General features: G+C 40.1%; 1 protein-coding gene across 2 annotated transcripts; it reads left to right on the top strand.

The window, feature by feature from the left end:
• Window positions 1-132: 132 nt before the first annotated feature.
• Window positions 133-18,529, top strand: LOC115211712 (transforming growth factor beta regulator 1). Of its 2 annotated transcripts, none has more exons than XM_029780367.2 (9): window positions 133-337; window positions 1,739-1,844; window positions 4,468-4,538; window positions 6,792-7,036; window positions 9,501-9,637; window positions 10,296-10,442; window positions 11,728-11,822; window positions 13,167-13,396; window positions 18,062-18,529. In XM_029780367.2, the coding sequence occupies exons 2-9, from the start codon at window positions 1,764-1,766 to the stop codon at window positions 18,079-18,081; spliced, it is 1,026 nt and encodes a 341-aa protein (XP_029636227.1). In that variant the 5' UTR covers window positions 133-337; window positions 1,739-1,763; the 3' UTR covers window positions 18,082-18,529. The 2 variants fall into 2 exon arrangements, with proteins under 2 accessions (XP_029636227.1, XP_029636228.1); XM_029780368.2 differs by having other exon boundaries at window positions 1,736-1,844.
• The last annotated feature ends 454 nt before the right edge of the window (window positions 18,530-18,983 follow it).

Genomic DNA, 18,983 nt, shown 5'->3' with positions numbered 1-18,983 from the left:
ATTATTATTTTCATATCTTTTTTACAGTTGATGGAACAAAAATCTAGAAACTATAGATCTAAATTACTGTAAAAGAATGTTCTTAGATTTTTGTTTTTTATCCTTTGAAATTTAAACTCCTATTTAAATTATTGATTTCACACTGAACCTGTCTTATTTATTGTTAATTTAATCGATAAATTAAGGCTAGTAATTATCTAAAATAATTTATCCAGAATTCTTTAAAGAAATATCCTAATGTTAATAATTCTGAAGACAACTGAAATATCAGCCAAGGGAGATAATTTCAGACACCGGAAGTTCCCTTGACAATTTTGTTTGGAAATATTCGAGCCAGGTTAGGATTTCGCAAATATTAATTATATTATTATTTCTTTAACATTTACTCTGCACGAATTCAAATTAATTGTGAGATACTATTTTCTCTTCAGCTCATATATTGCTGTCGAATGTATATCATAAGCAATACAGTTAACCTGTATACATTCAGCTTACATATATTTCAGTTATGTATTCTAGAAATACCGGTATCTTAATCAAAATAGAATACCTCTTGAGCTTTCGTTGGTCATGGTAATTTACTTTCTCATTGAATGATCATTGTTGTCAATATTTCACACTATCTATAAAAATCAAGTAGCTCTATCTATCCCTTCCATAAGCAAACCATCCCATCTACAATCAAAATAAAAGTTCATATCGTATTTACATTGTTCTTAGATTCGTTTGAATTTCAGAGACTAATCGAAACATCAATTAACCAAACAAGACATAAAGGGGTATCAGGTTGGGAAAATTTGGAAAGGTTGGCCCACTATACACATTCAATTTATCTTGTTTTTGTTTGTAAAATACGCGTGTTAAGAGACTTGATAGTTCTTTATTTTCATCCTTCACCTGCTCTTAAAAGCATCTTTACAGTTTTTCGGCTATTAAATAACTAGTTGATGTTTAGCCACAACTCGGCTTCTGAAAGGCTTTCCAATATTGACCATCGGGTCCTTAAACATTAACCGTCCCTTTTTTTTAAAATTTTTCTTTCTGGCATAGTTTATATAGGGTTCCCCTAACTCTTCACCCCGCCCATTTTTTATTTATTCATTTTTTTTAAAGAGTAGTGTGGTTTGAAGAAAATCTCACTTATACAGAGAGATTCCTTTGTTGACAAGTTAAGGTCAACGGGAGAATAGCGAAACATTCACAACTGTTTTCTTTTGCTTTTCATGTGAGAAAAAATAAGTGGAATTTAAGAAAACAAAGTTGTCGCCAAGTTCCAAGTTCCTCAAATTCTGACGTAGTTCCTTAAATTCTTCGGTTTAAATCTTAATGTTCGTTCTTACTAATTTTATATAAACGTTCATCCATAATGGAAAACTGAGTAATGACGGAGTAAATGATCAACCTCTTCCGAATAAATAAACCCTGCTACATGTATAGAGTCCTTTTTCTTTCATTTGTACCTTTAAATGTGTATGTATGTATGTGTGTGTGTGTGTTTATATATGTGAAAACATTAATCCCGATACTTTTCTCTCGTTTTTTTCTTCTTTTTTTTTTAATGGGGTATGTGTATTTACTCTTGACATGTCTGTGTGTGTTCTTGTACCTTGTCAAATTACATTTCATATAATTTTCCTTTGTCAACTTGATGTCCTCATGATGGTGATAACTATTTTATGGTGGAGAGTTGTGTGAACATGTAGAATGGTAACAATGTTCTTTACTTCTGTTCCAGCAGCCAGCCATAGTTGGGAGCACTTGCCATGGCTCCCGACCAGGGTTCCCGTGAATACTACTTCAGAAAATGGAAGAAAATGAAAAAAGATATTAAAGATACAATATTTGTGAGTATATCAGCCTCTCTCCTTGTTTCTCTCTCTTTCTCCATATATATATATGTGTATATATATATATATGTTTCTTTATTACCCACAAGAGGCTAAACATAGAGGGGACAAACAAGGACAGACAAACGGATTAAGTCGATTACATCGACCCCCAGTGCGTAACTGGTACTTAATTTATCGACCCTGAAAGGATGAAAAGCAAAGTCGACCTTGGCGGAACTTGAACTCGGGATGTAACGACAGACAAAATACGGTTATGCATTTCGCCCGGCGTGCCAACGTTTCTGCCAGCTCGGCGCCATGTATATATATATTTATATGTATGCATATATATCACGCAAATGGCACCTGTGCTGGTGACATGTAAAAGCACCCATTACACACTTGAGGTGATTGGCATTTGGAAGAGCATCCAGTTGTAAAAATCCTGCCAAATCAGACTGGAGCCTGGTGCAGCCTTCCAGCATATTCAATCCGTCCAACCCATGCCAGCATGGACAACGGATGTTAAATGATGATGATGATGATATGTTGTTTGCTGCGCTGTTGTCCATTTTCCCACATTGTGTTTTGATGGCTTCTGTTTGTTGTGTTCTTTCCGTTCTATCTTTCATTTATATGATTTTTTTTTCCTCCGTCTTCCCTTCTCTGGATCTTTCCTTTTCCTATGTTTCTGACGAAGAGCTCCACTCGAAACGTAAAACCCTTCTTCTTCCCTTCCTTCCTGAGCGTCCAATAATGCTATATTTGTTCCATCTCTTTGCGTTGTTGTGTTTTCTCTTTGTGTTTTCATGTTTGGATTAACTATATATATATATATATATATATATATATATATATATGTATATATATATATATATCCTTTTACTTGTTTCAATCATTTGACTGTGGCCATGCTGGAGCACCGCCTTTAGTTGAACAAATCGATCCCAGAACTTATTCTTTATAAGCCTGGTACTTATTTTATTGATCTCTTCTGCTGAACCGCTAAGTTATGGGCACGTAAACACACCAACATTGCTTGTCAAATGATAGTGGGGTGGGGCAAAGACACAAACACACATACACATATACACATATTTATATACATGTACCGTTCAAGCGTGGCCGTTGCCAGTGCCTCCTGACTGGCTCCTGTGCAGGTGGCATGTAAAAAGTAGCATTCGAGTGTGGTCGATGCCAATACCGCCTGACTGGCTCCTGTGCCAGTGGCATGTAAAAAGCACCTGCTACACTCTTGGAGTGGTTGGTGTTAGGAAAGGCATCCAGCTGGAAAAACCTTGCCAGATCAGATTGGAGCCTGATACAGCCTTCTGGCTTGCTAGTCCTCAGTGAAATGGGTTGAACAGTTTGACAGAGGACTGGTGAGCCAGAGGCTATGCCAGGCTCAATCTGATCTGGCAAAGTTTCTATAGCTGGATGCCCTTCCTAACGCCAACCAGTCTGAGAGTGTAGTGGGTGCTTTTACGTGCCACCGGCACAAGGGCCAGTCAGGCAGTCTGTGTAAATACACACACACACACACATATATTTGTATGTATGTATATATATATATATATATCATCATCATCATCATCATTGAATGATGTGAAATCATATGCATTGAGCTCCAGTATCAGCTTTGATATGGTTTCTATTGCTGGATACCCCTTCCTAATACCAACCATTTTACAGTGTGCACTAGGTGTTTTCTTTTTTGGGGCAGGGGCTGGTTAACTGGAGAGCTGCCTGGGTTCCAAGCCTATTTTTGCATGCTTTCGTATCTGGATGCCGTTCCTAATGCCAACACTTTACTGAGTGTACTGGAAGCCTTCACACAACACGGGCACAGGTGCTTTTTACGTGCCACTGGCACCCACAAACTTGCAAGATTAGGATCTCTCAGCTGAAGAGGGATGTAGGGTATATGCCTATCTGCAAGAGCAACCACATATTTATGTAGCTTGTCATGTCTTCTCAAGCCTAGTAAACCACCAGAAGTCTTGGTCCCTTGTCATCCTTTCTGTGAGATCCACCGTCTGAAGATCCTTTTTAACCACTTCATTCCACATCTTCCTAGATCTACCCCTTCCACATGTTCACTCCACAAATTAGAGCTTGACACTTCTTAATGCAACTGTCTTCATTCATATGCATTATATGACTGTACTAGCGCTTCTTTCTTGCACACATCTGATGCTCCATGTACCCAGTTTTTCTCTCAAATCGCTTACACTCTGTTGTATATGCACTCTGAAATTAGCCACCCAGCAGAGCATACTGGCCTCATTTTTTCATACCTTTGCATGTCCTCAGCAGTCACAGCCCATATATATCAATATGCACAATCTCACACACACACACACATTTATCTGGCAATCTTTTGCACAGTTTCCTGTTACCAAATTATTTCTTTCATGAAATATTGGTCAGCCAGAACTTACAGTACACAAGGTTTCCTCAAGGCACCATGTAATGGGATTAAACCAGAACCATGGAATTGTAAAATGAACTTTTTAACCACACTGTTATACTTATGACTATCATTCAAATTACTTGTTAATGTGGTTTATTTTTCTTGTTTTTTTTTATATTTTATTTTAATTTTATTTTATTTTATCCCTCTCCTCCTTTTTTCTAGGTGAATGCAGCTATATGTGATGAGGTGGTCAGAATAGAGGAAAAAGTTTTACAAGTGAAGGAGGAACGAAGGTAAGTTTGTTATTGTATTTTCCAGCATACAAGTCAAATTTTTCTGACAAAAATTTACTGCCAAAAAGAAGTAGATTGACTTATACACCAAGATGACTTTGGAGGATTAAAAACTCCATGTGAACTGCAGCTGGATTCGGAAAGACAGTGATGATGTTTAATTGTTTACACTATATATTACGTCAACTTGTATACTGGAAAATACAGTAATGAAATCCAAACACAATGTTGCGATACCAGTGCCGGTGGCATGTAAGAGAACCATCCGAACATGGCCGTAGTCAGCGCCACCCGACTGGCATTCGTGCCAGTGGCACGTAAAAAGCACCATCCGATCGTGGCCGTTTGCAAGCCTCGTCTGGCACATAAAAAGCACCCACTACACTCACGAAGTGGTTGGCGTTAGGAAGGGCATCCAGCTGTAGAAACACTGCCAGATCAGACTGGGCCTAGTGCAGCCTTCTGGCTTCCCAGACCCCAGTTGAACCGTCCAACCCATGCCAGCATGGAAAGCAGACGTTAAACGATGATGATGAATGTTGCCAGATGGTCACTCTGTGAGTCATTGGTCTAGAGCAGCTTTCTGTCAGTAGTGCTGAGGACCTTTGAGTTAAATAATAATCTGAGGACAGCTGTGTAAAGAAGTGCCAAGCTCTGATTGTGGTGGGTACCTGTGGAAGGGGTAGACCCAGGTAGATGTGGGACAAAGTGGTGAGAAAGGATCTTTAAATGCTGGGCCTTTCTGAGGAAATGACAATGGACTGGGAGGTGTAACGATTTGCTGTACTTGATAAGATGCACCAAACTAAGTAAAATCGCTGTCTTCCACACTTACAGGCTTGTCCTTTCAGGTGCTGGTGCCACATTAACACACCATTACTGGTGCTGCATAAATACATCTGTGTTGGTGACATGTAAAAAGCACGCTGCACACTTTGCTAAGTGGTCAGTGCTAGGAAGGGCATCCAGCTGTAGAAACTCTGCAGATCACCTTATTCTCCAGACCTTGCTCCTTCAGACTACCATTTGTTTCGTAGTTTACAGACTCGTTTGGGGGACATAACTTTTGCAAGCCAGGAGGAGGTCGAAACTGACATTTCAGAGTTCTTCGCTTTGAAACCAAAAGAGTTTTACATTGATGGGGATTAAAAAGCTTATAAATAGATGGGAGGAAGTCATAGATAATCATGAAAAGTACATTGAGGATTAAATTTCAATTAAATATAAAATTTGATTACTTGTTTTCTTTATTCAAAATTCGGACAGAACTTATGGGATGACCTGATATAGATGTATGTGTGTGTGTGAGTGAGTATTACTTTGTCTTGACATTGAGCTGGTAACTGAAATAGATTTAACCTGCTTCTAAAATGAAAGGAGAGTTTGTTTTAGTGTATATAGTGATATGTTTGGGCCTACACAACTTGTGTATACATATGCAGTTATTTTATGCATATAAAGAGTATTTCATTTATAAATTAATATTCAACTCTTTTTATACTTACCTGCTTGTGGCTACCCTTAGTTCTATGATAAAAAAAAATTTCATTTTAAAGTGTTGCCATATAAATTAAAATCTTACAATTTTGTGCTGGAGTCTTTCTTTTAGTTAAATTCCTAACATCAGCTTAATAATCCTTTCTATTATAGGCACAAGAACTGAAATTTTGTGGGGTGGTGGGCAAGTTGATTACATTGACCTTAATTCCCAAGTGGTGCTTATTTCATTGACCCTAAGAGGATGAACGGCAAAGTTGCCTTCAGCAGAATTTGAACTCAGAATGTAAAGACAGATAAAATGCTGCTAAGCATTTTGTCCAACACAGTAATGATTTTGCTAGCTCACCACATTCATCAGCTTAATAATGGAAAGTCAATTATTTTACAATATACCTTAATGATTTTTTTATTATTTACAAAATTAATTGACATATATCGTCAGGATGATCTTGAGTTTGTCCACATTTGTGTGATGCTGATCCTTCATCCAATCTGTCAACAGGTACTTCACATTGAGAACACATTCTTCTCCAATCACCAGAGTTAAGAAATGCAAAACCTTGATATTAGCTAAGTGAGTGATCGCTTGAGAACCAAGGCCCTGTAAATACAGTCATCATCATCATCGTTTAATATTCATTTTCCATGCTATCATGGGTTGGACAGTTCGACCGGACTTACTTTAGTCCATAAAGTAAGTCATTTCTTTTGGCTTTGTTTATCATAAGTTTTAAAATTTTATTTTAACTACAGGTTTCTACTCCATAAGCTTCTCCAGTTCCAGTCTATGACTGACCCAGCATTAGCCAACGTTAAGATGCCAGTTACTACAACTACTACAACCACCACTACATACCCAACTATACTCAAAGTGCCCACCGCTGTTCCTACTCCTCAGCAAGCTCCTGCCGAACCATCTGCAGCACCAGCAGTGCCTGCCAAGCCAAAAGTGAAAAAGAAACTCACCGAAAGAAAGAAAACAGTTACAGAGTTACTTGGTAAGATAACTTTGATGATCTACGTAGACATAAGAGAGGATTAAGAGTAAAGGGGCTGATTTGGCAAGCTATCAGAATACTAGCCATTAATTGGCTGTGAGATCATCTTTAATCAATAGGTTAAGTTAACAGAGGAAGAGTAGCACATGTGATATATTGCTTCCTTGAGCATAGATAGGTGAAGGAGTGGCTGTGTGGTAAGTAGCTTGCTTACCAACTACATGGTTCCGGGTTCAGTCCCACTGCGTGGCACCTCGAGCAAGTGTCTCCTACTATAGCCTCAGGCCGACCAAAGCCTTGTGAGTGGATTTGGTAGACGGAAACTGAAAGAAGCCCGTCGTATATATATATATATATATATATATATATATATATATATATACAAAATGAGAAAATGGAGAAATATATCTAAATCAATCATCAACTATCAGATAATACCGAATCATATACTTTATTAAAACACTACACAATAGCAATGAGATTATATATATGTATGTGTATTTGTGTGTGTTTCTGTGTTTGTCCCCCCAACATCGCTTGACAACTGATGCTGGTGTATTTACGTCCCCGTAACTTAGCGGTTTGGCAAAAGAGACTGATAGAATAAGTACTAGGCTTACAAAGAATAAGTCCTGGGGTCGACTTAGGGTGGTGCTCCAGCATAGCCACAGTCAAATGTCTGAAACAAGTAAAAGAGTAAAGAGTATAGATACATTGAAGCTCCGATGCCTGGCAACTGACTTAATAAACACCCACAAAATCATTAACCACCATGCCAACAACCACCTTGAACACCTTTTTGAGCTCCATGTGTCTAACACACGTGGGTATGCCTACTAAAGTCAGAAAACAGCACACGTCCCATGACTTTTGGAAACACTTTTTCACACCTAGAGTTGCTAAAGCACGGAACAAACTACCTGCATCAGTTGTTAGTTCCTGGGACATTACATCCTTTAAAACCTCCATGCTTCCTGAAATTCACCAACGCTACACCTGATATCCTCCCCCCCTCCATATGCATCCACACATGTATATCATAACTTATACACATTTCACTTTCCTGACACTTGTACATAATTCTATATATTATAGATGCACCTTTGATAAGTTGTAGTGCACCTGAGTACTGTACACAATAATTCTGTGTGGCGCCCCTGAGACTGGTGAGGGAAAGAAAGAGAGAGAGAGAAAGAAACTTGAAACCTGGTCTTGTCATCATCATCATCATCATTTTATATCCACATATCCATGCTTGTATGAGTCAGATGAAGATTGCTGAGGTAGATTTTCTGTGGCTAGATGCCCTTCTTGTTGTCAACCCTTACCTGTTTCCAAGTAGGGTAATATTTCTCCATGGCCAGACACTTTTTTGCAGAATTGTAGCTGGTGCCGCATAAAAAGCCCCCAGTACACTCTGTAAAGTGGTTGGTGTTAGGAAGGGCATTCAGTCGTTATAACCCATGCTAAAACAGACAATAAGAGCCTCGTGCAGCTCTCTGGCCGGCCAGCTCCTGTCAAACCATCCAACCCATGCCAGCATGGAAAACAGACATCAAATGATGATGATGATGATAATGAATGACTATGATACTCACTTACAACTATCATGCAATGTCAAGGCAAGGAGACAAACGTTCACTCACTCACTCACTCTCTCTCTCTCATACACAGACATCATCATCGTTTAACATCCGCTTTCCATGCTGGCATGAGTTGGATGGTTTGACTGAGGACTGGCACCCCAGAAGGCTGCACCAGGCTCCAGTCTGAGCTGGCAAAGTTTCTACAGCTGGATGCCCTTCCTAACGCCAACCACTCCGAGAGTGTAGTGGGTGCTTTTACATGCCACCAGCAGAGGGTCTAATCAGGCAGTTCTGGCAGTGACCACACGGAAAAGGTGTTTTTTATGTGCTACCTGCACAGGAGCCAATCCAGTGGCACTGGCAATGACCACGCTCAAATGTTGTTTTTCATGTGCCAGTAAGGCGATGCTGGCTACGGTCATGCTCAAATGCTGCTTTTTACGTGCCACCAGCACGGGATATATACATATATATAATGGGTTTCTTTCTCTTTGTTATTCTATCATATCTACTTCAGCCTTACAGTCATCATCATCATCATTTAACATCCGTTTTCCATGCTGGCAGGGGTTGGATAGTTTGACCAGAGCTGCCAAGCAGGAGAACTGAACCAGGTTCCAATCTGATTTGGCTTGGTTTCTACAGCTGGATGCTCTTTCTAATGCCAACCACTTTACAGTGTGTGCAGGGTGCTTTTATCGTGGCACCAACACATACTGCTTTATTTTCCCCACATCTTCTAATCCCGGTCCTTCATCACATGCTACAACAAATTACATCAGTTCTATCTTCAGTTCAATCTGATTCATATCAATACTGACCTCTGTTGATTATTCCTTTACCTGTGGCTTTTAAACCATTTTTGTTTCTTATTTCAGAAGAGAAATCCAAACCTAAAAAGGCCAAAACACAAGCCAGTAGCAAAAAGATAGTGCCACCAATTCCTCTAGATCCTTTAGGACGACCCGTTTTCCCATTATCCATTGGAGACTTGACAATTCACAGCCTTGGTGAAGTAAGTAGCAACTCATTTATGAAAATTTTTAATATGATTGTTATTACTTTGTGTTAAAGTATTGTTATTGCATTGTACTCCTGGCTGTGCAGCTACAAGCAGATGTAGAGACTGTCTCTCTCTCTCCTTTACCCTTGATTCAATGAAACGTCTAGGATATGACAGCTGGAGAGAAAGAAGACTACACAAGCACTTAGCTAATACTCATTATGTTTGAGTAGATTGGAGCAACATGAAATGAAGATTAACAAGAATGTTCATGGTTGATAAAAACCATGAATGTTCTGCTTCTCCTCATTGTCAACAACAGTAAATATCACAAATGCATTTTCATTATCTTCACTGGCAGTGACAATCTAAAGCGATTTCTCCATCTAGAAAATGTTGAATGTGATCTCTGCCTTCTTCTATTTGACTTTGCATGAGTTCTCTACCCTTTCCTACTTGAGGCTTCAACTCTGGATTCTTACTTTAATTATTCCATCCTTACATCTTCTTTTCGCCTTTCTCTATCTACTTTATTGTATTCTCTGGCCTATTTTCCCCCACTTTCTTTATCTACTTGCTTTATTCTAAACCAACAAACTCCCTTCTCCCAAATGCATTAAACACAGCTTTTCCAGTATGCTTCTTACCTTAATATATATTCCAATTTCAGATTGTTCCTGATCGACCAAATTTCCATACTGAGGAACATATTTACCCCATTGGTTTCTGCAGTACCCGATTGTACGTAAGCACACGGCATCCAGATCAGAAGTGTCTTTATACTTGTAGTATATCAGATGGTGGAAATGGTCCACTTGTAAGTTGCAATTTTTCTTCTTCTTAATCACTGTAAATCAGTATGCCCTTTTAATTGCTCAAATACTAAATTTTAAATCAAAGAAACAACTTATCAGTGGACATTTCAAAATTTTATGTATATATATATATATACACACACAAGCCAAGTGAGACCATAACTCGTGGTCTACGCCAGTGGTGTAATCAGCCCACTTATGCGTGCCTTTCCTACATTGGACATTAAATTTTGCTTGCAAAGACCTGGTGAGGCAAATGAAATCGAAATCAAATCAAATTTGCAAATTCGATGACTGGCACCCATGCGAGTGGGGCGCTAGAGTACAATCCAAGCTGACTGGCTTCCATACTGGTGACACATAAAGAACACCATTCAAATGTGATTGCTACCAGCGTCGCCTTACTGGCACGTGAAAAACATTCGAGCGAGGTCGTTGTCAGTGCCGCTGGACTGGCTCCTGTGCAGGTGGCACGTAAAAAACACTACTTGAGCGTGGCCATTGCCAGTACTGCCTAACTGGCCCTCGTGCCGGTGGCACATAAAAGCATCCACTACACATCGGAGTGGTTGGTGTTAGGAAGTGCATCCAGCTGTAGAAACTCTGCCAGATCAAGATTGGAGCCTGGTGCAGCCATCTGGTTCGCCAGTCTTCAATCAAATCGTCCAACCCATGCTAGTGTGGAAAGTAGACATTAAATGATGATGATGATGACGATGACACACACACATATACTCTAATATAGTGTATTTTAACGTGTAGAAGGAACCCGTTTTTGTCAAAACTTAGGTTTAAAAAATGTGGGAGTTTCTTATACATGGATAGTATTATAATCCCTTACAAAAGCTTTTTCCAAATTTTAATCCCCCAAAATTAGGGTGTTCCTTATACATGTTAAAATACAGTGTATAGTTAGATAGATACTTAACTAATTGACTAATATAAAGAAGTGAAATTGAACCTGTGCTTGTCTTAATATGATTGGCAAAATGATTTCCCTGAGATGTAACATTTTTGTTTCAGCACACAAATTCACATCAAGAATATTGCAAAACAAAATACAAAAGCAATATGAAAGTAACTTGAACTTCAATTCATCTTGGTTATGTCCCTTCACATCCTGTTTTGTCTTTTCCTTTTTTTTTGTCAGTCATTATTCACCATTATTCAATTCCACTTTTTCTGTCATACATTGTCCCCTTAGAATCACTGTATTTCAGTGACTAATAACAATGGCAGCACCAGAGAATCAGTTGACTATGCTAATAATTTCTCTTTTATTTGCAGTTTGAAATATCTGCTGATGACCAAAAACAAATTTTGTGCCACCGAGATCCCTCAGAATGTCACAGCAAATTACTACAATTAATTAATCAATCACGGTAAGTTTATTGGAGTTTCTGTCTTTGTTTATCTTGTTATTTTTTTGTTTCTTTTCTTTTTTTATTATTATCATTTTCTTGGTTGATTTACCAGAATATTTTTATATTGGAAAGTGATTTGAAGATCTGTTGTTGACTTTGCAGTGTATGTGCTGTACTTGTCAGAAGAGGCAAGATTTATTGACTTATTTTTACCCAGCCTGCCAGTTGTTTGTGGCACCAGTGATCTGTTAATCAAACTCTGCTTGCCAATTTGATGACAATTTGATTGTCATCAATTTCGATGACAGCACCATGCTAGTGGAGCGCTAAGAGCACCATCTGAGCGTGATCGTTGCTAGGGCCACTGACTGGCTTCCGTGCTGGTACACGTAAAAAGCACCATTCGAGCGTGATCGTTACCAGCGTCCCCTTACTGGCACCTATGCCGGTAGTACGTGAAAAACAACATTCAATCGAGGGCGTTGCCTGTGCCACTGGACTGGCTCCTGTGCAGGTGACACATAAAAACACCATTTGAGCGTGGCCATTGCCAGTTCTGCCTGACTGGCCCTCATGCCGGTGGCATGTAAAAGCACCCACTACACTCTCAGAGTGGTTGGCATTAGGAAGGGCATCCAGCTGTAGGAATATTACCAGATCAGATTGGAGCCTGGTGCAGCTGTTGGCTCTTCAGACCTCAGTTAAATCATCCAACCCATGCCAGCATGGAAATTGGATGTTAAACAATAAATGATGATGATGACGTGTGTGTTTGTGCCTCCTTGTCTTGACATCACAGAGGACCTGTACAGGAGTAACACAACTATTACAAGCTGTCATTCATTTTGCTCTTCCCAGATAACATGGTCAGGCAAGGAAAAGCATTACCTTGCTTGGAAATAGGTGAGGGTTGGCAATAGGAAGAGCACTCAGTCATAAAACATCTGCCTCAATGAACTTTGCCTTGTGCAAAAGATAGCAGAATCATTAGCATGCGGGGCAAAATGCATAGTGGCATTTCATCCATCTTTACAGTTTGAGTTCAAATTCTGCTTTGACTTTCACCCTTTTGGGTTCGATAAAATAAGTACCAGTTGGGCACTGGGATTGATGTAATTAACTGCTCCCCTCCCCCAAAATTTCAGGCCTTGTACCTATAATAGAAACGATTTGTATTATTATTATTATTATTATTATTATTATTATTTTCATTATCATCTTTCAATTCTGTTTCCATTTCTTGCTGTGTGTCTTCCTGAGACCTAGGGCAGAGAATATCCTTGTTGTTTTTGTTGTTGTTGTTGTTGTTAATAATAATAATAATAATAAACTGAATATATTTTCTGTTTTAATTTCACCTAGGGGTTATGACCTTGTGGCCACTCATGGTGCTGGTCCGGAGTTTTTTGGGTTGTCACACCCGATTGTACAGAACCTTATCCAGAGCTGTCCTGGTGCACGGAAATGTTCCCTTTATAAATGGATCAAGTTTGAAGTTAGCAAGACTGAAAACATCTGCAGTTCGATTACTACTGAAGATGACCCCACCATCTCGGTAGAAGCTCTTCGATCACTGCAGTCAGTTTCTCAAGGTAAAAAATCAAAGAACAACACATCAAAGTTAATTGGCTTTCTTCTTTATTTTGGGGTTTTGTTTTGTTGCTTTTTTTGTTATTTTCCTGAATGGATGCTTCATTTAGGTTTAAGAAAGTTATTACCACACAAGAAAACCACCCAAACGTGGCCGTAACCAGTACCGCATCGACTGGCCTCCGTGCTGTGGGCACAACACACACCATCCGATCGTGGCCGTTCGCCAGCCTCATCTGGCACCTGTGCCGGTGGCACATAAAGACACCATCCGAAGACCCGGCGACGTAGTCAGTCCACCTGTGCATACCTTCCCTCTTATGACACTTGTGAAGACCTGTTGAGGCAAGTGTGTGACACTTGTGAAGACCTGTTGAGGCAGAGGCAAGTGTGTGACACTTGTGGAGACCTGTTGAGGCAAGTGTGTGACCCTTGTGAAGACCTGTTGAGGCAAGTGAAAATCAAACCAAATCAAAATAGATGAATATCAATGGAATTTGTATCTTTGTGGTTCCAGTACCGGTGGCACACAAGAAAACCATCCGAACGTGGCCGTCGACTGGCCTCCGTGATGTGGGCACAACAAACACCATCTGATCGTGGCCGTTCGCCAGCCTCACCTGGCACCTGTGTCGGTGGCACATAAAAACACCACCACCATCCAAAGACCCGGCGACGTAGTCAGTCCACCTGTGCTTACCTTCCCTCTTATGACACTTGTGAAGACCTGTTGAGGCAGAGGCAAGTGTGTGACACTTGTGAAGACCTGTTGAGGCAGAGGCAAGTGTGTGACACTTGTGGAGACCTGTTGAGGCAAGTGTGTGACACGCGTGACACTTGTGAAGACCTGTTGAGGCAAGTGAAATCAAACCAAATCAAAATAGATGAACATCAATGGAATTTGTATCTTTGTGGTTCCAGTACCGGTGGCACACAAGAAAACCATCCGATCGTGGCCGTTCGCCAGCCACATCTGGCACCTGTGTCGGTGGCACATAAAGACACCATCCGAAGACCCGGCGACGTAGACAGTCCACCTATGCATACCTTCCTTCTTGTGAAACTTGTGAAGACCTGTTGAGGCAAGTGAAAATCAAATCAAATCAAATCAAATCAAATCAAATCAAAACAAATCAAAATAGATGAACATAAATGGAATTTGTATCTTTGTGGTACCAGTGCCGGTGGCACACAAGAAAATCATCCGAACGTGGCCGTAGCCAGTACCGCATAGACTGGCCTCCGTGCTTTGGGGACGTAACAAACACCATCCGATCGTGGCCGTCCGCCAGCCTCATCTGGCACCTGTGTCGGTGGCACATAAAAACACCATCCGAGCGTGGCCGTCTGCCAGCCTCGTCTGGCACCTGTGTCGGTGGCACATAAAAACACCATCCGAGCGTGGCCGTTCGCCAGCCTCGTCTGGCACCTGTGTCGGTGGCACATAAAATCACCCACTACACTCTCGGAGTGGTTGGCGTTAGGAAGGGCATCCAGCTGTAGAAACACTGCCAGATCTGACTGGCCTGGTGCAGCCTTCGGGCTCCCCAGACCCCAGTTGAACCGTCCAACCCATGCTAGCATGGAAAACGGACGCTAAATGATGATGATGATGATGATGATGATCATCCTGACGTAGCAGTTCGTCAAGAGAGACTGATAGAATAAGTTACTTGGCTTATAAAGAATAAGTCCTGGGGTCGATTTGCTTGACTAAAGGCGGTGCTCCAGCATGGCTGCAGTCAAATGACTGAAACAAGTAAAAGGGTAAAAGAGTATAACATCATCACCACCATCCCCAGCACCAACACTAGCACCTTCAGCATCATTATCATCATCATCATTATGACCACCCCATTATCACCATTATTGACGTAACTACCAGTACCACTACAACCATCACCAGCACCACCTCTACAGATAGTTGATTTTCGTTATTGCCATGCATGCCAAAGAATGAAGGACCTCAATGAATGGTGAGATATTGTGTGACCCATCCAGCCCATATCATTATAGAAAAACTTTAAAATGACGAAGCCTCTATGCAAACATATCAAAACAGTTGCAAAAAAAAAAAAAAAAAAAAACACAAAGAAAAAAAAATTTTAATAAGATCTTGGAATTGCAGATAGTCAATCTGTTCAGTGTGAATGATCTTTTATCAGCGAGTATCTCTTGAACATCTGTAAATGGTTGTTATTTTGTTCAAGACCTTGCCCAAGCAATGTTATCAGTTTCCTTTTTTCCATATATGTATATATTTCTCTCTTTAGTCGATGTATGTTTATCTTAACCTGTTGCACCTCAACAGTATTCCTGACCTTGTTTTATAGTTGGACAACAATAAAAATAAATAGCAGCTGTGATACCAGTGCCGGTGGTACGTAAGAGAACCATCCGAACGTGGCCGTTGCCAGCGCCGCCCCGACTGGCCTCTTGCCGTTGGCACGTAAAAAGCACCATCCGATCATGGCCGTTGCCAGCCTTGTCTGGCCCCCGTGCCGGTGGCACGTAAAAAGCACCATCTGATCGTAGCTGTTTGCCAGCCTCGTCTGGCACATAAAAAGCACCCACTACACTCACGGAGTGATTGGCGTTAGGCAGGGCATCCAGCCGTAGAAGCATTGCCAGATCAGACTGGGCCTGGTGCAGCCTTCTGACTTCCCAGACTCCGGTTGAACCGTCCAACCCATGCTAGCATGGAAAGCGGATGCTAAACGACGACGATGATGGTGATGATGATGATATATATATATATAAGAAAGAAAAAAACAAGCTTCTTCAAAATTATGGGTAGACTAAATTTGGATGATGCTGATATTAAGGATCATGATGAGGAGGAAGAGGCAGGAGGTGGGGTGGTAATTTGTTAAAGTAAAAATGCATCTAGTTTGCACTGATGTAGCTGGTGACAGGAAGGGCATAGAAGACAATCATCATGTTCCTGTAATTTGATGATTGTTATTTTCCTTATTGCAGATTTTTGGCAAATATTCTTACTCTCTTTTACTCTTTTACTTGTTTCATTCATTTGACTGTGGCCATGCTGGAGCACCGCATTTAGTCGAGCAAATCGACCCCAGGACTTATTCTTTGTAAGCCTAGTACTTATTCTATCAGTCTCTTTAGCTGAACCGCTAAGTTACAGGGACGTAAACACACCAGCAATGGTTGTCAAGCGATGCTGGGGGAACATACACAGACACACAAAAACACACACACATATACATATATACAACGGGCTTCTTTCAATTTCCGTCTACCAAATCCACTCACACGGCTTTGGTCGGCCTGAGGCTATAGTAGAAGACACTTGTCCAAGGTGCCACACAGTGGGACTGAACCCGGAACTATGCGGTTGGTAAGCAAGCTACTTACCACACAAGAATTTTTATTTTTTCATACAAGGATTTGATTTGAATATATTTTGATGGATCTTAAGTTGCATCCATGTCTATTACAACTGTATAATGGTTATCATTGTTTAATGTCCGTTTTCCCTGCTGGCATGGGTTGGACAGTTTGATTAGAACTGACAAGCCATAAGACTGTGCCAAACTCTAAACTCTGCTTCGGCATGGTTTCTATGGCTAGACGCCCCTCATAATGCCAACCACTTTACAGAGTGTACTGGATACTTTTGACTTGGCAGCAGCACCAGTGAGATTACCTGGTAATTTGCAAGACAGGACCCCTCAACAGAAGCAGGAGTATAGTTCACTGGGATGTGATTTTGTGCCAGGTGTTAACAGTCTAGATTATGATGGAAGAACAGCAACAGGTGTGTTGCAACAGACGAGATTCATGGTTACCCCAACTGGAAAAGGAGAGAAGATATGAAAGAGATGCCAAGGTGTAACTGCAACTTAGAGGAACGTGATAATCAACAGAAGTTATTGATTGGATGGTGGTCAGATGGTGCTATTAAACAATGATTTTTACTTGTTCTGAATTTTAAGTTTTGATACAGTTGAAAAACAGGTAAGGGTCGGTCATAAAATACTGGCCTTGATATACCCAGTAGCCCAGAAAAATAGATACAAAATAAATGAAAAGAAAGTGATGTAAGTTGTCAAGAGAGATCTGTTGTCAGAAACAAAGGAATGGGGTACATGCCTATTTATGATTCTGTTTGGTTAGGCGTAAGACCATGACCATAATTGAATGGTCTGAAAGTGTAACACCATCTCCACTCATCCCACCTTTCTGCTTGATCCTTTGTCTTGTACTCTCCCCTATATTCACTTTGTACCTTGAGACTACAGTCTAGGATTTTGTCACCATATCTTATCTCCCTTCCAACTCCTCTTGCCTGCTCTTTCCTATTGCAAGGGGAGCCATGTATCTCCTGGTGGGATTGATTGCTCAGCCTGCTAGAAATAGCAATCAAATCTCACAAAATTAGAAAACGACACATTGGACAATGTCATTCTTAGATATCCGAAAATATGAGTATGGTCATGGCGGGAGCATCTTTGATCAAATGTCTATTTAATCGAGACTGACCTGAAGTAGTCAACAATAAGCTATAGCATTTATTTATCTATTTATTTATTTTATTCATTAAATTTTAATTTTGCTTAATGTTTAATAAAAACGAGCAAAATTACAAACATAGAAGAATTTAACTTTTCTTTTCATAAATTTCATTTTCTATTTTTTTGCAGGAAGCAAATTTCAGACTTGAAGCCATTGAAAAGAACTTTCCGATAGATACATACATACATAAGTATTTATGTGGTGCTGAGTCAATTCCACAGGCAGTATGCAGAAATATAAAATTGACAGATGTTCCAACTGAAGATAAAAATCATAAATAATCATAATAATCATAATGATAATAATAATAATAATAATAATAATGAAAATCATTTCAGATCTCAAAACATTTTGCTTTTATATCATTATTTTCTAAAACTGCAAGAGAACAAACAAACCTAACTGTAATATTGGAGCCTGGTGCAGCTGCTGGCTCTCCAAACCTCAGTCAAACCGTCCAACCCATGCCAGCATGGAAAACGGACGTTAAACGATGATGATGATGATGATGAATTCATGTATATTTTATATATTTTATATTCTGTGTTTTTTTAATGTCAGATACTTTATATCTATAAACTTAATCTTTCCTTGTGCTGTTGACTTTTGGCTTTCATTTCTTTACTTTATTATTTTTATCATATATGCCCTTCCTAACGCCAACCACTCCACTACACTCATGGAGTGGTTGGCGTTAGGAAGGGCATCCAGCTGTAGAAACATTGCCAGATCAGACTGGGCCTGGTGCAGCCTTCTGGCTTCCCAGACCCCAGTTGCACCGTCCAACCCATGCCAGCATGGAAAGTGGACGCTAAACGATGATGATGATGATGATGATGGGGTGCGGAAAAGTTCTTGGCTTCAGGAGTATTGCAATAGGTCTGGTTGGAGGCCCAACTTTCCACGTTCTTTTACAGGGCTTAGAAAACTGAAGGGCCACTGCAATAATTGTGTGAATCTGAGAGGGGAATACGTTGGATAAAATCATAATTAACCGAACTTCCTGTATTTTCTTTTACCCAAAGCTAGAAACTTTTCAGCCCTCCCTTG

This window comes from Octopus sinensis, linkage group LG5 (assembly GCF_006345805.1).
Source record: "Octopus sinensis linkage group LG5, ASM634580v1, whole genome shotgun sequence".
Classification (NCBI taxonomy): domain Eukaryota; kingdom Metazoa; phylum Mollusca; class Cephalopoda; order Octopoda; family Octopodidae; genus Octopus; species Octopus sinensis.
Note: the sequence above shows the minus strand (reverse complement) of the source record. Positions and strands in the feature narration are given on the sequence as shown.